Source organism: Haemorhous mexicanus, chromosome 3 (assembly GCF_027477595.1).
Source record: "Haemorhous mexicanus isolate bHaeMex1 chromosome 3, bHaeMex1.pri, whole genome shotgun sequence".
NCBI lineage: Eukaryota > Metazoa > Chordata > Aves > Passeriformes > Fringillidae > Haemorhous > Haemorhous mexicanus.
The window spans coordinates 112,147,570-112,167,247 of NC_082343.1; the positions used below are offsets into that span (position 1 = coordinate 112,147,570).

Sequence of the window (19,678 nt, forward strand, 5' to 3'; positions counted from 1 at the left end):
AAGCCAGGAGAGACAAGAGCAAGGAACGCAGTGTCAGGAAAGTGGTGGAGGAACTTAAAAGGCATGGATGTGGTGCTTAGGGGCATGGTTTAGCATGGGGCTTGGCAATGCAGCATTAATGGTTGGACTCCATGATCTCAGAGGTCTTATCCAACCAAAACCCTTTTATGATTCTGTGATTCTAAGGAAGCCATTACAGTATCCCTCATTTATCAGCATAACCAGGACTGAGCTGTGGGGCACCTTCCCCACCTTCCAGGGTGCAGTCATTTGGCTAATGCTTGAAAAATCCACTCTGAGAGCCCCAGCTGGAGGCAAAAGGACCTGCACAGTGGAGTTTATGGCTATTCCAGGAAAAGTTGTTCTTCTTGATGCATGAGCCTGCCCAGATTTCTGCACCTTGACAAGGAGCCCTTGTGGCACGGCTGCATTTCTGGGGTGTTACTGAACACAAGCTCCACGTGGAATGGCTCTCCATTATTACTTTGCAGAGTAACTCAGCACCTCGTGGAATTAAAGGCACCATAGCTGAAAGTCTGAGGATCATCTGTAGGCTCCAGATTATTCAGTATAGTGAAAACTGAGATTCTCAGAACAGCTGGGTTTAAAAAAAAAAAAAAAAAAAAGTAATTTCTTTTACTTTCACACCCCTGATGACCAAAAAAGTGTTCTGCTCACCTTGAAATCACACTCCCCAGGAGCTCTGTTAGCACCCCCACCCAAGTGTCCCTTACATCCACTTTCCCCCCAACAGCAGGAAATCGCTTAGAAAATATTTCCAGGTTCCTTCCTGGCCAGAGGTCACCTCTGTGTTTCGAAGCAGCAGGAATCACCATGTTCTCTGACACAACAAACGAAGGAGGAAGACCTGTCCTGCCCTTCCAGCTTTCAAGCTTGTGCTTTTTAGCTGTAACTCCACCCTGCACTGGTGGAGAAGGGATCAGTTCCCACTGATCGCAGGAAAGAGAGGTCACGGGGTTTGCTTGATTAAATCACCACAAGCCAAAAGGTTTTTTCTCTCGCTCACTGAGAATTGCTCACGGGCTGTTTAATTTGTTCCAACAAGAAAAGCAAGACAAAAAAACAAACCCCAAGCCCAAGAAGCAACAGCACACAGGGAAAAGCAGGTGTATCTCCAGATCCTGGGAAAACAAAGGGCAAAGACTGAGGCAGGAGGTGACACTTGGATGGGAAATTTCCATCCCAGCACAAGACAACAAGTTTGGAAAAGACTCGGACAGGACCAGCACTTGATGCCCTACAGGTATGGATGCTGTGTGTGGAATGTGGCATTGCTTTAACACTTTGGGGAGGGCAAGGGTGGCTTGAAGGAATTTGATTCTGACAGATTCTGGCAGTGTAGTGCAAGCTTTGCATCACCAGTAAACCTGCTGCAGGTTTCTGCCGGGGGAACTGCAATCGTCACAGGTTTCATTTTGTGGTGATTACTTGGCAGTTTTCTGTAGGATGGTTTTGGCTGTTCAGGGTATGAATTAAGCCATTCAAGCTCCTGACGAAGTGCTACTGCTTGTTTCCTTGGCTAGTGAATGCTAATAGAGGTTATGATTGCTTTAGTTTAAGCGTGGGGCTGCAGAGGTAAAGAGGGACATGCACAGAAGTGCTGTGCTAATCCTCATTGCATTTATTACCCCCTAAGTTGTGCCGCAGAGTTTCAGAGGAAAAAAGTCAACTGCAATAGCATTTAGAATTTTTTTTTCTTTTTTTCTATTTTGTTTTGTACTTGCAGTGGCTGGAATTTGCAGTGCAGACACAAGCACTGTATTTTGTTAGCTGTATAGAACGGGTTTGTTTCTTTTAAGAGCAATCTCCCTTCAGTTTCATATTAGGTTAAACTTGCTGACAGGGGAGAGGAACTTGGAGCACCCAGGGCCACGGGCTGAGAAACTGCTGTATGCTGTCTTTGAGCATCACTTTGTCTTGTTTCCATTCTTTTCTATCTGTGTTTTCAGCTGCTTAAATGAAAGTAAATGTTATGGTGTTGTGCTGGAGTGCTGCTGCCAGTGTTCAGTGTCAGGGGGGATACAGAGAGGCTTTCTGATGCTTTCAGCTCCATTGTGTCTATATCCCCAAAAGTTCTGCTCCATTTCCAAACATCTCTGGTGCAGAAGTATCCACTTTGCTTAAATGATCATGATTCAGAAAAAAAGCAGTGCTGTGATGTGACCCTGTACAGCCTTGTTTCTGTCTCCCCATCATGGGAAAGCAATGCTCACCTATGAGCATGAGGAGCTTTTGGATTGGGGGAGAAATTTTTTTTTGTTTGAATGCTGCAACTCACACTTTCAGTGGCAGTTTTACGAGGCAATGGGCTTGTGACGAGCAAGGAAATAGCAAAGCAAAGGATGTTGTGAATTTGAAAGCCTGAGGCTCCATTTCTTCTGCTTCCGTCACTTGCTGTTGCATGATGAAAATGGTATTTCGCAACCCATAGATTTTCCTCTCACCCAAAAAAATTCCTCATCTACTTCTGTCACTTAACCTGTCCAGTGATGTCTGGCACCATTGCAGAACAAAGTGATATTTAAAGAAATTTAGAGGCAAATCTTTAGCACCTGGGTAGCAGATACACTTAACTGAACTCAGTGATGGGTCAGTAGCTCAGCAGGAACCTGCTGTGACTATTTGGCATCTGTCACTATTTAACTTCCCTAAATTCATCTGAGTTTGCCTCCGGTGATCCAGGTTCAAAAAACAAACATAGAGAACATGCGTAGGCACTGGGAAGATATCTTTGTCCTGATCTTCTTGGTTATTTTTATTTTTTTAACACCTCTTAGGCAGGCTTAATAAAGAAATTCTCCAACATCTGAATTGGAGACGTGGGAAATTCCTCAAACTAGGCAGAGCTTCCTCTCATTGTTATAACACAAAAGACCAGTGCAGCCTTTCTAGAGTTCCTTTTTTTAACCCATTCATCTTGACCAAGAAGCCTACCTGCTGCTGCTACCGCTCAGGGCTGTGATTCACAGTTTCCCAGAAGACAGCAGATAAGCATGGAAGTGAATTTCATCATCCACAAGGACGGCATTATTTTGGGGTTGTATTGCACTTGAAACTGAAATGGTTTGCTGCTGGAATTAATCTCATCCTTGAGCAAGAATCATGGCTTTTCAAGATCAAATGGGATGAATCTACAGTAAAACCAAACTCCTTGCAGAAAACCTTTTCCAGTCTTCCATTACAGAGTTTCTTAGGACTGTGATCTTTAAAAGGGGTTCAACTGACATTCATGAGCAGATCCACCCCCATTGCATGTTTATACAGAGTTTATTTCTCAAATGATCCTGCATGTGGCTCAGCCTGCCTGGGGGCAGTTACCGCCCATGGGTTAATCTGATCCTGCACCTGCCCTGCTGGTAAGGAGCAGCAGCTCTACCCCTTATCTATGCTGGGCAGCATCCTGAGAGGACTGAGCCAGCACTGGGTGAGGGCAGGAACTGTGGGGCTGTGATAGTGGCCCTGAACTGGTTGTATTAAGAATGTGGATGGGATGGAATGCACAAAGTGGGTGTGCAGGAACAGGTGAAATGGGAAAGAGATAGCAAAAGATTTGCAATGGCTTGTTTCTCTCTGATGGACGAATGTTTGATTCCTTGTTTGCTCAGTTGGGTTTTTTTTTTAACAAATATTAGCTCCTGCAGAGCAGATAATTCACTGTAGCAGGTTGTCTAGTAATTACACTGCTATATTTGCATGTTATAATGCTGCACTAGTGGACTTTGTTAAGGAGTTTTTGACTACATTTGCAGCCTATTCCAAGTGCTTATCTGCTATTGATGGTGGCCTGGAAGAAGTTTCTCTCTCACAGCCATCCCATGACATGACATGGATGTTGTAGCCTAAATCCACCATGTCTACACACAGTTTATATCTTTTCTAAAAATTTCAGTTTATTCCTGTGGAAGCCTGCAATGGATTCTGCACCAAAATCCACCCCTCTCTATCATAATTCCCATCTGAGCAATCCAAACAAGATGGGTGTGCTGGGATTGAATTGACTTTCCTCATAAGGTGTTTTGTTTGGATTTGTGGCTAAAACAGTGTTGACACCATACAAATGTTTTGACTATGGCTGAGCAGCGCTTGCAGAGCATCAAGGCTTTCCTTTTCTTTCCTTTCTCTGTCGTGAGTAGGATGAGGGTTGGAAGGGATTACAACAGGGAGAGATGACTTGAATTCACTAAAAGGATGTTTCAAATCGTATGACATCATGTTCAGCAACAAAAAACTATGGTGGAAGTCAGGCTTGTCTCCCAAACCGGCCATTGCTTGGACATTTTCTGGATATACATCTGCTTGTGGGAGGTAGTGAAGTATTGCCTTCACATCACTTTTTTTTCCCTTTCCTCTTTCTTTCCTTATTAACCTTTATTTATCTAAATCCACTAGTTTTTGTACTTTTTCTCATCCTAGTCTATCCTCCATCCCTCTGACAGATGGGCAGTAAACGAGTGCCAGTGTGGGTGTTTTGTTTCAGACCAGGGTTAGCTCACAACAACAGGATATCTAGCCCACCCTTCAGACACCCTCCAATGGACCACTTTTGAATAAACAGAAGGTTTTTCCCAGCCCAGGAAAAGAACCTTTGAACTCCCTTGTGTCATCTCCATTGGCTGATTTACACAAAGTAATACTTGTTTCAGGAAGACCTCAAAGGTCATCTAATATCCTTCTCCTGTCATTGAATTCCTTCATTCTGGATGAAAAGGGAGCCACATATCGTTTGCCTTCTAGGTACTTCCACAAGTTTTGCTTTACCAGATCATTAGTGCAGTCACTGATGGGTTTTTCCTGTCCCAGGGTTTCTCTAAGCACCCTGTGAAGCAGAGACAGCAAATATCATCCTTGTTTGGCAGCAGAGAACTGAGGCACAGAGATACCCAGAGTCTACTTACAAGGTTGGCTGCTGCCAACCCAGGGTCTGCTTAAACTCACCTCACCAGCATGGAGAATGCTGTGGCAGCCAGGTTTGAGGGTGCTTGTGAGCAGCAGAGCTGTATGCATGTCCTATTTAGGTCTTAATATGAAATATTAATTTCCAAATGCCTTCCCTCAAAACATAATAGAGCTGTGATCGAGTATGTAATTTACTGTCTTCGGAAATTCCTCAAACGACAGAGCTTCCCCCAATTGTTCATGCTCAGAGGAAAAGCTCTACTAGAGTTCCTGCTTTGGCTCAATCCTGTGAGCACAGGCTTGGCCCTCCATGACCATTAAAGTGAGTGTGTGAAAGCCATCTCCATTCCAAAGGTGTCCCTACGTGCCTTATGACAGGCTATTCACAGAATGCCCCTTGCTCCCAAAATTGTTTCACTGAGGCTTCTTGAGAGAGAAATTCTTTAAATTCCTGCACATTGTCCCTAAAATTTGGGCTGGCTGATCCTAGGCCTGTGATCCCGGATGAGCCTGTGCATGCCTCGAGTGTCTCTGGCAATTAAACAGGACTGATGGCACTTCCTTCCTTCCTCCTGTTATCCATCCTGTTTCAAGTCTGTGGCTTAAAAGGTTCAACTCCTGCTCATAAACACTGTCCCTTATTGCAGTTAGGACACACAGCATGGAAAATCATAGAATCACAGAATGCTTTGGGTTGGAAAGGATGTTAAAGCCCATCTCATTCCAGCCCTTTCCATGGGCAGGGACACCTTCCACTAAACCAGGTTGCTCCAAGTCTCATCCAGCCTGGCCTTGGACACTTCCAGGGAATGGGCAGCCACAGCTTCTGTAGGCAACCTGTGCCAGGGCTGCATCACCTTCACAGGGAAGAATTTCTTCCTAATAATTAATCTAAACCTGTTCTCTCATAGTTTAAAGCCACCCCCCCCTTGTTCTGTCACTGCAGCCCTTTTGTAGGCCCTTTTGGTATTGGAAGGAGCTCAAAGGCCTCCCTGGAGCCTTCTCTTCTCGGGGCTGAACAGCCTCAAGTCTCTCAGCCTGTCCTTTTAGGGGAGATTTCTATGCTACTATTGAAAATCTGCTTTAAAAGCTGCCTGCTTTTTTCCTGAACACCTTGTTTCCGAACAGCCTTGCAATGGCTCTTCCAGCACCGCTCCAGCATCGTAGTACCAAACTTTCAAATGCTTAATCATTCTGACAGCAGTAAATGGAAGCTTCCCTGGTCCCCTTTTGAGGATGTGGAAGCAGAGGAGGTTCCTTCTGAAGCAAGACCTAGATTGCCTGTAGAGTCAGCAGAGAGAAGCACAAAGGCCTGGGAAAAATTCTTGTGGGAGATGCAACCAAAGCTCAGCACCAGCTTCATCCCATTGAGCTGGGGGATGAGGGAGCTGGAAGAGAGCTGGAGAACCTTCCTGTTCTTGAGATGTGTGTTTTATTTTAGACCATGCTAGAATTAGGAGGAACATTCCCACAGCAGCAGGGCAGGGTGTGTTAGCCCTGAGGCCATCAGCAGGGCATGGCTCCCCTCCATGGGCCTGAACTCTCCTGTTCTCCCTAAACAAGGAGCCCAGGCTGTGCTGCTGACTGGGAACAGCCCCTGGCCCATGCTGCTCTTTGAAGGATTCCTTTGAGTCTTGGCATTAGTGTGGGCTGAGACAGGGAAAGTGGTAACTATGGACTAGGCCTCCTAAAGAAAGGCAGAAAGAGGCCTCAGCAGTTCATCTACTCAGGCCCTACATCTTTGGAGAGTACCTGCTTGTTTAAGCTCTCCTAAGGCACCATGTGGCTGGAGAAATGCCATTCCTTGGTGTTGTATCTCATGGGCAAACCTGCCATCAGGTTTGTCTTTGCATTGCTGTGTTTTTATGCCATGTGAACCCAACAAGGACCACAGTCTGGATCATCCCTGGTCTCAGTCTGAAGATAAGCATCTTCATCCTTGGCATCAGGTGTGAGATCAAGCCACAGTACCATCAACACAGATGGGACTTGTTTGTTTTACTAGTGTTCAGAAGACTTTAATGAATAATAGACTTTAGACATGCTTATCTTCAGAATGAGAAAAATTTGAAAACATTATAGACAGGTGCAGCCTTCCAGGAAGTTAAATAGTAGCACTATTTAGCCTTTCTGAGTTCTCCTGAACTCTTTCAGAGTTCTGTGCTCTGAAATACAGATCAGTACAAAAATAGTAAGGCTGGAAGTGAAATCAGTGGAACAAAATAGAAACAATTATTTTTTTTCTCTCAGGCTTCATCATAAAAGAGATATGGACAACAGAGACCTGCCTTCACTGGTTTAAGGGATTTCCCTCCATTTATATGATTTTATGTGCAAAAGGCGGGTGCTATTTTGTACTTCCATCTTTTTGTTGGTAGGTGTGACAAGCCAGGGCCCCGGACAGGAAACACCTTCTGTCCAGAGCACGACTGTACAAACTCCAAAAGGCTGACACCTACACAGCTTACAGGAGCTTCCTACACAGCCAGCTGCAGTAATAACAGGAAAAAAATCAAGAGGTTAATAAAATGAAACGAGCAGGAAGCATGCAGTCATCAGACTTTCTAGTACTTTAGTCTATAGAAGTAACCCATGTCTGGCCTGACTCAGGGACCCAATCCAAAAGTCATTGCAGCCCATGGAAATTCCACTGCCACGGATATTGTTAGACCTCACTCTTCGCTACAATGATATGGCGACTTCCTCCTTCCCCAGTACTCCCACAGTGCTGAGCTTCAAATATCTTGTGATGTTACTTCTCACTGTGAATTGGGCCTGCACCCCACTGCAGATGCTCCAAAAAGCACAAGGAGAAGATAAGGTTCATGGGTATATCTCTCCTTCCATCCCAGTCATCAGAGGTGAGCTGGTGTGTGCTTTTCCACAGTCTTTCCAAACATGTGGTACCCAGCTACATACAAAGGTCTGAAATAGGAGGGTGAATTAAATTGGCTAGAACTTTTTTTTCTTTTTTCTTTGTTCCTTCTCTGCAAAACTCTAACATGAAGGTCAAGGAGGAGGACTTAGCTGGAGCAGAGAAAAACCCAAGTGGAAGTGAGAAAGAATTGCCAGGAAGAAGACAAGAATTGGACAGGGCTTTCTTTTTCCAGTAAAGTGCTGATTTAAATGCCATTTCACTTTGGTTGCAGTTATCACTGTTTTCAGTCTGCCATGTGGCATGGGGAACATTCATCCCTCTACTTGTAAGTGCCATGACATCTGTTTGCACAAAAACAACAAAAATAAGAATTACCCCTCTATTCTCACAGAAAGCAAAACCTCTGCTCATGTCTGAGAGATCCTCGTGCATCCCATCAAACTCAGCCTTCTGCACCATGCTAGGCACAGAGCTGGAATAACACAGTTCTACAAACATCACAAAGAAAGCATGCCACAGCTTGTTTATTGCCTGTTTGAATCCTTATCACCAAGCAGTTCAGTTTTGTGTCCTTGATTAATTTCTGTTTATTTTATTTTTGTTCTCATTCAGATGTGTTATCTAAGGTCAGTGCAACTTCCCTTGTCCCCCCTTTCCCTTTCAGCCAACTCTCCCATGAAATATTGTTGTGCCTGGGTGTGTGTTTCTTAAAGTCATTGTGTGTTTTCTGTCTGAAACAAACATTGTCTGATCATCCAACTTATTACGCACTACCCAAAGGTCATGCTTTATGCAGAGAAAGGAAAGCTCTTCTGTTGTGGCTGAGGAATAACAAACTGGACAGGCACTGAAAACAAGGCTTTAACCCCAGAGTTCAAGACTCTGGGAAAATGTTCCATAGTTGTTTGCAAATGGTAACCAAGATTCAGCTGCTACTGGGAGCCAAACTGAGCCAAACTGTGCCTGTGCCAGCAGCAGATCTCCCCCTTCACACCTTCTAACCTGTATCAGCTCCTGGTTCCTTTCTCCAGGCATCCTTCACCTCCGCAGATCTCACAGCACCACAGGTCTCATCCAAAATACCTAGAGGGAGGCAGAGTTGCTCAAGCCAAAGGAAAATGCTGACATGGGGGTAACTGAGCCTAACTATGCTACAAAAAAATCCAGCCAAAGTGGAAAGATATAGAACAAGTACCAAAGAGGCAGGAGGACTGCTGTGCTAAATGGCATAGGACTCTTCATCCTCAACAGCTGATGGGGAATGTCAAAGTGACATACAGGGTAAGAGGACATGGAAAAATTTGTGCTATCTAGTTTGACAATTAAGGATCAAACTTGACCCTAATGAGTGGTAGATTCAAAGCAAGCAAAGGAATTCAGACCTCCTTGCTCCTGCAAATTATGTATTCTGCACACTCTTGTAGGTTTTCCTGTAATTTACTTCATTTGAGTCAGCTTAATAGGCCATTAGGACTGTTAAACACCAATGACCTGCCTTTGCCTCCAGAAATCCCTGTAGCTCTGACAGCTAGAAGTGGAAATAACATTCTGAAGATGAGCTGCTGCAAACTTACTTCATTTTCGTAAAACTCTTCCCAAGGGCCTCTGCTATAGCCCTTGTTGGATAAGAACCAACTGGGCTAAACAATCCTTGGACCCAACCAAGGGCAAATCTGCTCAGGACATTAAGCTAGCAGAGCCCATTAGAAAGGAGGGAGAATGGTCTCTCCGTGTGAACAAAGGAGTAAAAAGCACGGAGTTGAGGGCTTTTACAATGAGGCTTTAGAGCAGAATATGTCTGCCTGACCACACAGGGAGCTCTTGGCCTCAGTGACCCAGGACATGTCTCACAGCCGGAGCAGAGGGCCAAAAACTGAGGCTGTGGACTAATGCCCACCTCACAAAGAACTGCTGGTTGAAGATGTGCTGTGCCTGCAAAGTTGTTTGTTTTCTTCTTCCTGCTGATGCCAAAGGTGTATTCATCTCCATTTCAGTACAAGAGGGGCAGCTTTCCCAGACACAGCATGTAGAAAGGTTACAGCCAACAGGAAAAAAAAACTTGTATGTGGGATGTGTGCATGGGGAAGGCTAACTCTGTGTCTTCCAAAACAGAACTGCTTGTTTCCACTTCTGCATTTATAACCCCTTACCAAAGAAGTCACTCCAGGGTGGGTGTATCTTTAGGTCCCCTCACTGGTTATTTTTAGACATTGACAAGATCCCCCTGAGCCTTTCCTTTTCCAGACTAAGTAGCTCTCTCAGCCTCCCCTGGTATGAGAGATGCTCCAGCTTCTTAATCATCTTCGTGGCCCTTTGCTGGGCTCACTTCAGTGAGTATCTCTTGTACTAGGAAGCTTAGGAGCTGGACATTGTGCTTAAGATGCATCCAGAATCAGGAAATCTTTTTCTTAAGTCTTAACATCAAACGAGAAATGTGTCAGAAAGATTCTAGTAAAAAGATATGACTGGCAGGATAAGAAAGGCTTACAAATGTGCCTGCCTGTAAGAGCCAGAGTTGGTGAGTCAGACTGAAGGATGAGGTGGAACAGGCCAGGTCCCTCTGGGTGAACAGAGGTTACCTGAGTAAAGAAACCCAAGTAAGGAGGCACAGGTCTGAGAGAATGTCTACAGAGGCAGCCCTGCTGCAAGGGATTGTATAGAATGCCAACAGCATGTTATTTCTGGCTCTGGTAGAACCCAGGTGTCTGTATCATGCTACACTGCCAAGGCCACAGAAGCCATGAGCTATCACAGAATCACAGTATAAGCTGAGTTGGAAGAGACCCACAAGGATCATTGAGTCCAGCCCCTGGCTGTGCACAGGACCATCCCCAAGAATCCTGTGGACATCACCCCCCTGCCAAAGATGCCCTTTCTGTCCTAACACAGTGATGTGGCTGTAAGTGCAGGTGTATTGTCACCCAGCCCCATGGAAGAGGCTGGCCTCAAGTCCAGCCTTGATGTGGTACCTTCCCAGAGGGGTCAGCTGTACAGCTAGTCAGCAACCAGGGTGGTGTTCATGCCTCTCCAAATGTGCCAGGCTGTTTTTCACCTTCCCCCTTCCCTGAGATAATGCTTAGCCAGTGACTGTGGCAGTTGATGTTTATTCATGCAAGAATGCCCTCACTGATCTGGCAGATTGCTGCTCTCCAGTGACAAGCAGTAAGTCCAACTGTGAACTGTGCCAGAAGGGCTAGGAAAACATTTCAGGGCTGGCTGGCACTGTCCAGAATGTGTTAAAAACACTCACAGAAACTTCTTTTGGCTGCTCTCAGAGTAGTAGGAATGCCTGGAGAATGTGACAATTTGGACATTCAGCTGGGAAGTGTTCTCTGTGCTCTCAGTCATACAGCTAAATGGTTGCTATTTCAGCTACTGTGCCCTGCAAACATGAGTCCTAGAGAGTTGTTCTCTCCTTGCAGGAAGTCCTACGTGGTCGTGGTATGATTTTGAGCCTGATTCTCAGATAGCTGGGTCTAAATTATTTTCATTTTCCATGTAGGTTATTTGGCTGTGTAAAAAGGTCATCAACAATTCACGGGAAGGCTGACAGAGGAATAGAGGAATCTAAAGTCATAATCATAGGTCAAAAGGAAAGATAAATACTGCACAAACAAGGATGGAAAATGTGAGCTGATGTGAACTGATGTAGAAAAAGGTGAGAACCATAGTCCTCCTCTGGAAATATTTTTTTGGGGAAATCCTTGATAAGGCTGTAAGTACAGTTTACCTCCTCTGTGCTTAAACCTGTGGGAATATTGCACTGCAAAGGTCAAGAAAGGAATTTCTAAACCTGTATAAGGTAGAATCACAGATTGAAAAAGAACTTTAAGGTCATGAGTCCAGTCATTAAGCCAACACTGCTAATCCACCACTAAAACATGTCCCTCAAGTCCACATGTGCACATCTTTTAAATACCTCCAGGGATGCTGACTCCAACACTGCCCTGGGCAGCCTGCTCCACTGCTTGACCACCCCTTCCTTGAATAATTTTTTCTAAATGTCCGATCTAAACCTCCTCTGGAGCAATTTGAGGCCATTTCCTCTTGTCCTGTTGTTTGTTACTCAGGAGCAGAGCCCGACCCCCACCAGGTTTCACCTTCCTGTCAGGGAGTTGAAGAGGGTGAGAAGATCCCCCCTGAGCCTCCTTTTCTCCAGGCTGAGCTCCCTCAGCACCCTCAGCTGCTGCTCACCATACTTGTGCTCCAGACCCTTCTCCATCTCTGTTGTCCTTCTCTGGACACGCTCCAGCACCTCAGTGGTATTCCTGTTATGAGGAACCCTCAAACAGAACACAAGATTTTTGATGTTTCACCAGTGCCAAGCTCAAGGGGATCAATCATTGCCCTGGTCAGTCCAAACACAGTACTGAGAACACAGATCTGTGCTCTTGCTCATCTCTGAATCTCTTTGAATTCATTCACTGCACAAATTGAAGTGTAGGGATACACAGGTAATTAGAAAAGATGAGCAAACAATCTACCTATCATGCCACTGCTACAAACCCATGTGGAAGCAGAATCAAAGGCTCTCCTCCATGTCATTAATTGTATAGCCTGTTCTTAAAAACCTCCTCTGAAGAAAACTTTGCAGCCACCCTGGGTAGCCTAATTTTTTGCTTCTAAATGTTATAATTACATATTTTCCATAATCACCAGTATATTTACTTTTGCTTCAGATTGTGTGACTTCAGCCAGCTATTGCTGTGAACATCCATGTCAGTCCTTTTTCAAGGGACAAACTGTTATTGTGTTCATACCTGAGCCTTGTCCTATCTAATCTGAACAACCTTCAGCCTGTTCACGAGATTATGGCTCTTGTCATTGAGGTTATACAATGCTCTTGTCTTAGCTCTCCCTTGGATGTTCTCCAATACAGCAATATCCGGACACAGGGCTCCAGCCAAAACATCAACAGCATCACACAGTGCACTTTTGTTACCTCTCAGGTCTCCTATTAAAAATATTTGCTAAAAAAAAAAAAAAAAAAGATATTTCAACATAGTTTCAACATCGTTACAGTGAGTGAATTGGTAGCAACTTCCTAGGACTCCCTTCAGAATAATTTCTGCAAGACCGAGATGGGCAAAACTATCTAAAACAGGTAGAGATAATAAATGAAGTCCCAGGTATTGTCAGATTCACCCCAAAAACTGTTATCTCAAAGTAATCTACCTATTAGCTCCAATATGCTGGGGATTCACTCTGTCCTCATATGTTAAAAACACAGCTTTAGGTGTCTGACCACATGAAATTCAGACTCAAGAATATCAGATGGTGCAAGAATCTGCAGTGTTGCATACAGTTTCTGAGAGGTTCTGGCATCTTTTTTCTGCATTTGGATACAATTGACAGTGGGGTTTGATTACACAAATTGCTGAGATTAATTTTTAGAGATGAGACTGAAGTGCGAATGTCCAGGACATGAATGAGGAAGGGTGAGTCAAGAGAACTGCAACAGCTTCATTTCTAAGTTGTTTCCACATTTGCTTTCTCTTTGAGCAGTATCTCCCAGGGTGCAGCTGTGTGGGAGCCTTACCCTGACCTGTCTTTCGTGACAGAAGAAATGGGTTCACATACTTTTGCAACAGCCCATTTCCAGTGAATTACAGGATTCCTGTAGCTCTGCCCTGGTTGGATGAGCACTTCTGGTTCAGAGCAAGTGTCTTCTAGCACACCTCTTGCTTTCTTGAGCCTGTGAAGGCTAATGGCAGACTCAAATGTTTAAATAAAAATGTTGTGGGGATGAGACTTTAGAATCCAGGAAGTTCACAGTTTCTGGTGACATGACAGTACGTGATGAATGAGTACAGGAAAAAACATCAGGACGATCAGGACATCCCCTGTGCTCACATACCAAGTTGATTACATACCTAATCCTCTGACATTGTATAATTTTTACATTCTCCTGCAAAGTAAACCAAGATTTCTCATACCTTCAGGCTGCAGCTTGATGATAAGGCTTGAGCAGAAACCCTCTCTTAAGAAAGCCTTGCTGACATTCTTTCCCCAGGTGCTCTTTCTGAAAATTTTTGGAAAACAAAACAAAACAAAAACAAAAGCAACAACAACAACAACAAACCACCAAACAACAGAAACAACAAAAAAACAACACAAAAGCAAAGAAAAAAAGAGGGTGCTTGGGGAAAGCAGGTTTAACACAGAGCAGTTTTCCAGTCAAGGCCTGGCAGTGTGGAAAGTGTGATTCCACCACAGGCACAGGTAACTCAGCCCAAGCCAATTCTTCAGCCTCTTCATCTCAGCCTCTGCACTGGCACTGCTCTGCTCATTCAAACCTTCAAGCAGTCAGCCAAGGGAGCAGTTCTGGGAGAAAATGATCAGCTTTTTCTGTAGGGATAGACCATGAACTCATGTTGAGTAGCTTGCCAGGGCAGAAAGGAAGAGGTTCTCCTTGCCTTTACCCTCCTGCCTCGTCTGCCAGCCCCTGCTCCATCTCTCTTCCCTGCTTGGGGCCACTTAGCTGCTCCTCTCCTTGCTCTGGCACTAACTGGGACCTTCTCTAAGCTGATCAGACTCAGATAAAAGTGAGTTGGACACCTTATTGTTGCTTTAGTTTTCTGCAGGGACAGGGAGTTAAACTGAGTGAAGATCTGGAAGGCACCAGCAAAAGGCCATTAATAAAACCAATCTGCAGAGAGAGAAGTGGTGGCATTAAGTGCTGTAGATGCAGCCTTGGTCTTCTACTTGCTCAGATTCCTGAACCAGCTTGGGTGGGCAATAAATCAGACCAATGGCACCACAACAGTGAAGACAAAGACATGTTGTAAGGGTAACGAGGGCATCAGTCATGCCAATTTAATCACCTTAAAACTGCTGCAAACAGCTGAGGTCTGACTCACCACCTTGCAGGGAGCAGCAGGTGAGCAGGTTTGCAGAAAAGGAAACAGACCTGTCTCCTGAATGAATCAGCGTTTAAAAAAATAGTTCCCCCAAAACATGAGCTTAATCACAGGGGTTTCCACAGAGCTCAGTCAGTCACTGCCTCACACTGCTGTGGAAATAAATTCCATTGATAAACCAACTGTTATCAAACACTGTAGGGACAAAGGTTCCACTGTTACCTGGACAGATGTCCCCTATTTGTGTGCTCTTGGCTCCAGATATTGTACAATGTAGGAACATACATAACACCAGAATTTCCCCTGATTTCTGGGAATTCCCATAGCCATCAGAGCCACAGGTCTGCATCTCTGTGCAAGTTCTCCAAGGGCATAAATGTGTCTCCAGAGCCTTCCAGGCCCAGCCCACAGCAAGCAGGCTGCCAGCTCAGGTAGGAAAATTTTAGGGATTTCCTCCTTTACAGTTTAAGTCAAAGCCCACAGACATTTTGCCATAGCTATAAAATATGATTTTGCTGCTTTCAGTCCTCAACACCCTCTTTTGTTAGAACAAAAAAGGTGAGTAACAGCAGAGGAACAAGTTAGTCCAGTAATCTGCAGATAAGACACTGAGGGACTCAGATCAGTGCAGGGGGAAATAATGAGTACAACCTGATGAATGGTATCAGGAAATATCTCCTCTTAAAATGCCTTGTGGGTTTTCTGCAGTGGCATATCTGCTCAGCCTTACACTTGAAATTTGAATGGAGGCTCTAGAGGCAACTTCTTTTCTGGGCAGCAATAAGTTGTTCAACTAATTATAAAAGTTCCTGTGGTTTAATATCTCTTTGAGAGAGCAGATTGGGCTGTGGTAGGAAGCAGATGATGTTTAAGATGAATCTAATGAGAAGATATTTTTGAACCACCTGAGAAGGTAATTGTACTAAATCTTTGGGTGTAGTCTTTATTTTCTGAAACATGTGATGGTGACTATTGTGGCGGGTGGATTTGCAAGAGAAGGTGTAATTATTTTACAGCATTCATGAAAAAGAGAAGTTTAGAGAAAAATTAATGAGAAGATCATGTATCTCCCTTATATCCTGGGTTAAAAGGAAACCTTGCTATTTACCTCTAGGAATCCTCTGCATTTTAGGATTAACTTTAAACAATATTTTCCAGCCTGAGTGCTGTGGAGAATGAGCATTTCATAGCAAATCTGGACTTCTTTAGCTCTGGGTCTTTATAAGTTGAAGATACTTATTGTTTCCCAGGAGGCAGTTTGTATGAGAAAAGAGGAATGTGTCTGCACATGTGCTTTGCCCACTGAAGGCAGACAGATACTTGAGAATTTGCTCACTAAAGGTTTTACAGCAATGCTTAATACATTGAGAAATTAAATGAACAAGGGGAAGAGCCACATTGCATGAGAAGAACATTTAATACTTTTCCCCATTTGCAACTTGTTTGTTGGTTTTCTGGCTTTCTAGATGCTGGCTTGGAATGTTTGGGAGCTTTAAATAACTACTAAAGCCTGAGTAGCACTTCAGCTCTCATTTGCATGAGTTGTCCTCTATATGGTGTCTTACATCTACAATTTACAGGGTATTTACTGTCAGCTGCACAAAGTCACAGAAAAGATATGTTTGAAAATAGAGGGTGACCCACAACATTTGAATATGAAGGCAAGTTGGGGAGCAGGGCAACAGATAAATGCAAAACTGTGCCAGATGTTGTTTACTCTCATCATAAATTTTGTTTAATGACCCTTTTGCCTTTCTATTCTCTGTTTCATTAACCTGTTACCAGTGTAACACAAACTCTTTGTGCAGATTAAGTTTTTTTACCATATGTTGTGAGAATATGCTGAATATACAAAGCTACCAGAGACCTTTGTTTAGTTAGTGCTTCAATTATTAAGTCATATCACTATCTCAGGAACTTGTGTCACAGCTTATAATGTTTCCCTCATGATCCACTTTAATCAATTGTGATCTTGGGATCAGCCAGATCCATGGAAGTCTTGAGTTTGTTACAAGTGGTTGATGTCTTCAAAATAGGAAAAATAGTCTCTTGTAGAATTCTGGATATAGTGACAGACATGCCCAGGAAACTGAAAAAATTTCTCCACATTTTTTCCCCCAATTCTGTTAGTCATTCAGTGATTGGATTAAAAAAACCTGTAACACTCTTTTATTTTAATTGATTTTGGAGTGGGGTGGGAAGATACTCTGAATCACTCTGATGTCCTTTCTGGTAATTCCTGTAGAGGAGTATAAGAGCAGCAATACTGTGTTAGCTCAGATGTCTAAATAAAATAAGTTTTGTCTTTGTTTGTTTATTTTATTTTGGGTTTATTTACTCTTGTTTTGGTTTTGTTTAGTTTATGTTGGTTTGGAGGGTTTTGGTTTTTTGTTTTGGTTTTGGTTTTTTCCCTCCTTTACTATTCTAAAATACTTTAAAATTAATTTTCCTTCTTTAATTGTGTCTCAGAATTCAGTTGACATTTTCTTCAGATCCCATTTCTGAGTGGTAATTGTCAGTTCAGAGTCCATCACAGAATACATACTGCCATGATCATTTCTTTGTACCTTACACTTGTGAGTTCTGAATTTCATTATCAAGTCACTCAGTCTTCTGTGACCCCAATGCAGATCTTCACAGGCAGACTTTGCTTTTGTTAGCCTCAAACAAGTAAAATTTTCCATGGTGTTGCATCACTGATCACTGCCTTTTCCACATCACTTGAGAACAGAGAGTAAGGTACAGGCTTCCACCTCATTCCTGCAGAGCTCTGGTGATAACATCTCTGTACTGGAAAAGAAAATAATTTATCCCTACTTTTGTCTCCTATCTTTTAACCAGGTCAGTATCCAGGTGAAGTCCCACTCCAGATGGATCTCTCTAGGAACCACATTTGGTGAGAAAAGTCACAAATCCCTGCTGGGCACCCACCTTGGTGATATCAAGTACATGCTTGGCCATAAACTCCTTGCCATCCTCTTCCAATTCACAAGGTGAGACCACAGATCATGTTCATATTGTTGTTTGCTGTCATGGACTCATCTGAGCAGGAAATTGCCAGCAAAGCCCCAGCTGGGAGCACCAGTTCTGATAAGTGATGGTTGCAAGAGGCAGCCACTGGTGAATTCAGGAGCTGCTGATTTTTCTGTTTTCCCCTAGTGACTCACTGCCTTGCAAAACTTGAGTTTGGATGAACAGCCCTTTCAATGTGAAAAGATTGTAATTTTACAAGAGTTCATTATTTTAATCAGGCTGGTGTTATCCACTCAGGAGCTGTTCTGTACTGTGCTTAGAGTCTTTCCTCAGTGCTGAAAATGATTTTCACAATCCTCTTGGGTTCTGCCTTTTTCTCTTTTTCTTTACCTCTCTACTAGTTGTTAATTCTGGAGCTGAGGAAGTGCTTTGTTAGGAATAACCAGAAAGTGCATATTCATAACAAACTATTTATCTTTTATGTATTCTTCACCTCCCTTTCTCTATTCCCCTAGGCTGCATAAATGTGTCATCACTTGTTATAAGGGTCCATGAATGTTTTACCTCTCCCTTTATGTTTCATCATCCAGTCTGCTGTTTGACTAAATTAGCTCAGGAATCAATGAGGTAGAAATGTTATTGGGGTGTGGGTGATTTCAGGCACCACATTACATTCTTGTGTGACATGGTCCTTAGATTCTAGTTTACTTATTTGTTAACTTCAGTGCAATCAATGGAGAAGTTTGTTAAAACCTCAAGATAACACAGATTATTTCCAGGAGATGCCTCTCTTCATTGTGTCCATTGCTTGCCAAGGGGTCACAAACACACAGACATCTGTACCTGAGCCCATGGTGATGCTACAACCCTCTCCAGAGTGGGATACAGCTGGTAGCAGAGCTCTCCCTGCTGCAAGAGGACAGGCCCTCACTTGCAGCAGCATTCCTAATTGCTCCCTCATCTCCTGGCTGTGCATTTCCCAAGTACCACCAATGGGGATATTTAAAGATCCAAAGTCAACTTTTCTTATGGCAGATTTCCAGCACCTCCTTTGTCCCTGATAGGAATCTGCTCAGGACTCTGCTTTCTTCAAACAATTTCTTTCTCCTATTTTGAGCAGGTGCAGCTGACTTCAGGCTGCAGAGCAAAGTCACCAGGCAAAATGCCATCCCCAACCACTACAGGTCTCCACTGCCTCTTCCTGCTGGCCTCAGCCTGCTGCCAGATACCACAGGGCTCAAACTTCTATCCATTTTCCTATGTAGTGAGTATCCTTCCCCACCCCCACTGGTTTTCATTGGGTCTCTGCTTGTATCAGCCTGATGTTCTCCTTTACACCCACAAAACCTTGGAAGAAGTCAGAATAAAAATGGGGGTTGGGGGGAATCTGAACCCAGTGTGTGTGAAAGAGATTGAGAAATCCAAAATTGGGCTCTTCAAGTTTCCCAGTTTAAAGTCCCTCCAGAAGGCACTGAACAAAACACATCTTGTTTCTCACTGTGTTGGTCTGCAAGGGGTTTCAATTGCTGTCCCTGGAGCTAAGTCTACATAAAATATATGTCAACACTGCTCCTGGATGGAATTCGCCTATCCTAGAAGAGAGGAACAAAATATATCTAGGAGTGGCATGTTTGCAGGTAGGTGACAGGACTGTCTCAACAGCAGGAAAAGTACACATGACCAAAGCTCCACTCCTGGGTGATTTGTGTTTAGATGTTGCCCATGAACTGAGATTTTACTTTAGTTCCCACTTTTTCAATAATCCTCACAGATCTTTCTGTTTCACCAAGAGTGTGAATTATGGAAAGCCATTTTGTGCTTCATCCTGTACATGTGTTTGTTAACAGACAGTTTCTGCATATTTTTCCCTAACAAAAAAGACAAAAGAGAAACAGAGAAACCAAGGTTCTGACCAAATGGAAGTAAATATAATCTGGGTAAATCTACCAACTCTTGGCCATCACAATTAGTATTAGACCAGACAATACTTCTTTTATCTTCTCTATTGTGAGCAAATGGAGAACCTCCTTCTTTGAGAAAGTTGAAAAAA

At 43.6% G+C, this 19,678-nt stretch overlaps 1 protein-coding gene across 4 annotated transcripts in view; it reads left to right on the forward strand.

Annotated features, from left to right (window-relative positions):
• Window positions 1-907: 907 nt before the first annotated feature.
• Window positions 908-19,678, forward strand: part of ADGRF5 (adhesion G protein-coupled receptor F5) — a 41,078-nt gene continuing 22,307 nt past the window's right edge. The window contains exons 1-4 of one of the 4 annotated variants that reach the window (XM_059843010.1): window positions 908-1,264; window positions 11,298-11,453; window positions 17,497-17,648; window positions 18,749-18,892. In XM_059843010.1, the coding sequence (XP_059698993.1) occupies window positions 18,791-18,892 (102 nt within the window). In that variant the 5' untranslated portion in view covers window positions 908-1,264; window positions 11,298-11,453; window positions 17,497-17,648; window positions 18,749-18,790. Of the gene's footprint in view, window positions 1,265-11,297; window positions 11,454-15,294; window positions 15,569-17,496; window positions 17,649-18,748; window positions 18,893-19,678 lie in introns of those variants that run through there. The other 3 variants (XM_059843009.1, XM_059843011.1, XM_059843008.1) reach the window with 3 other exon arrangements.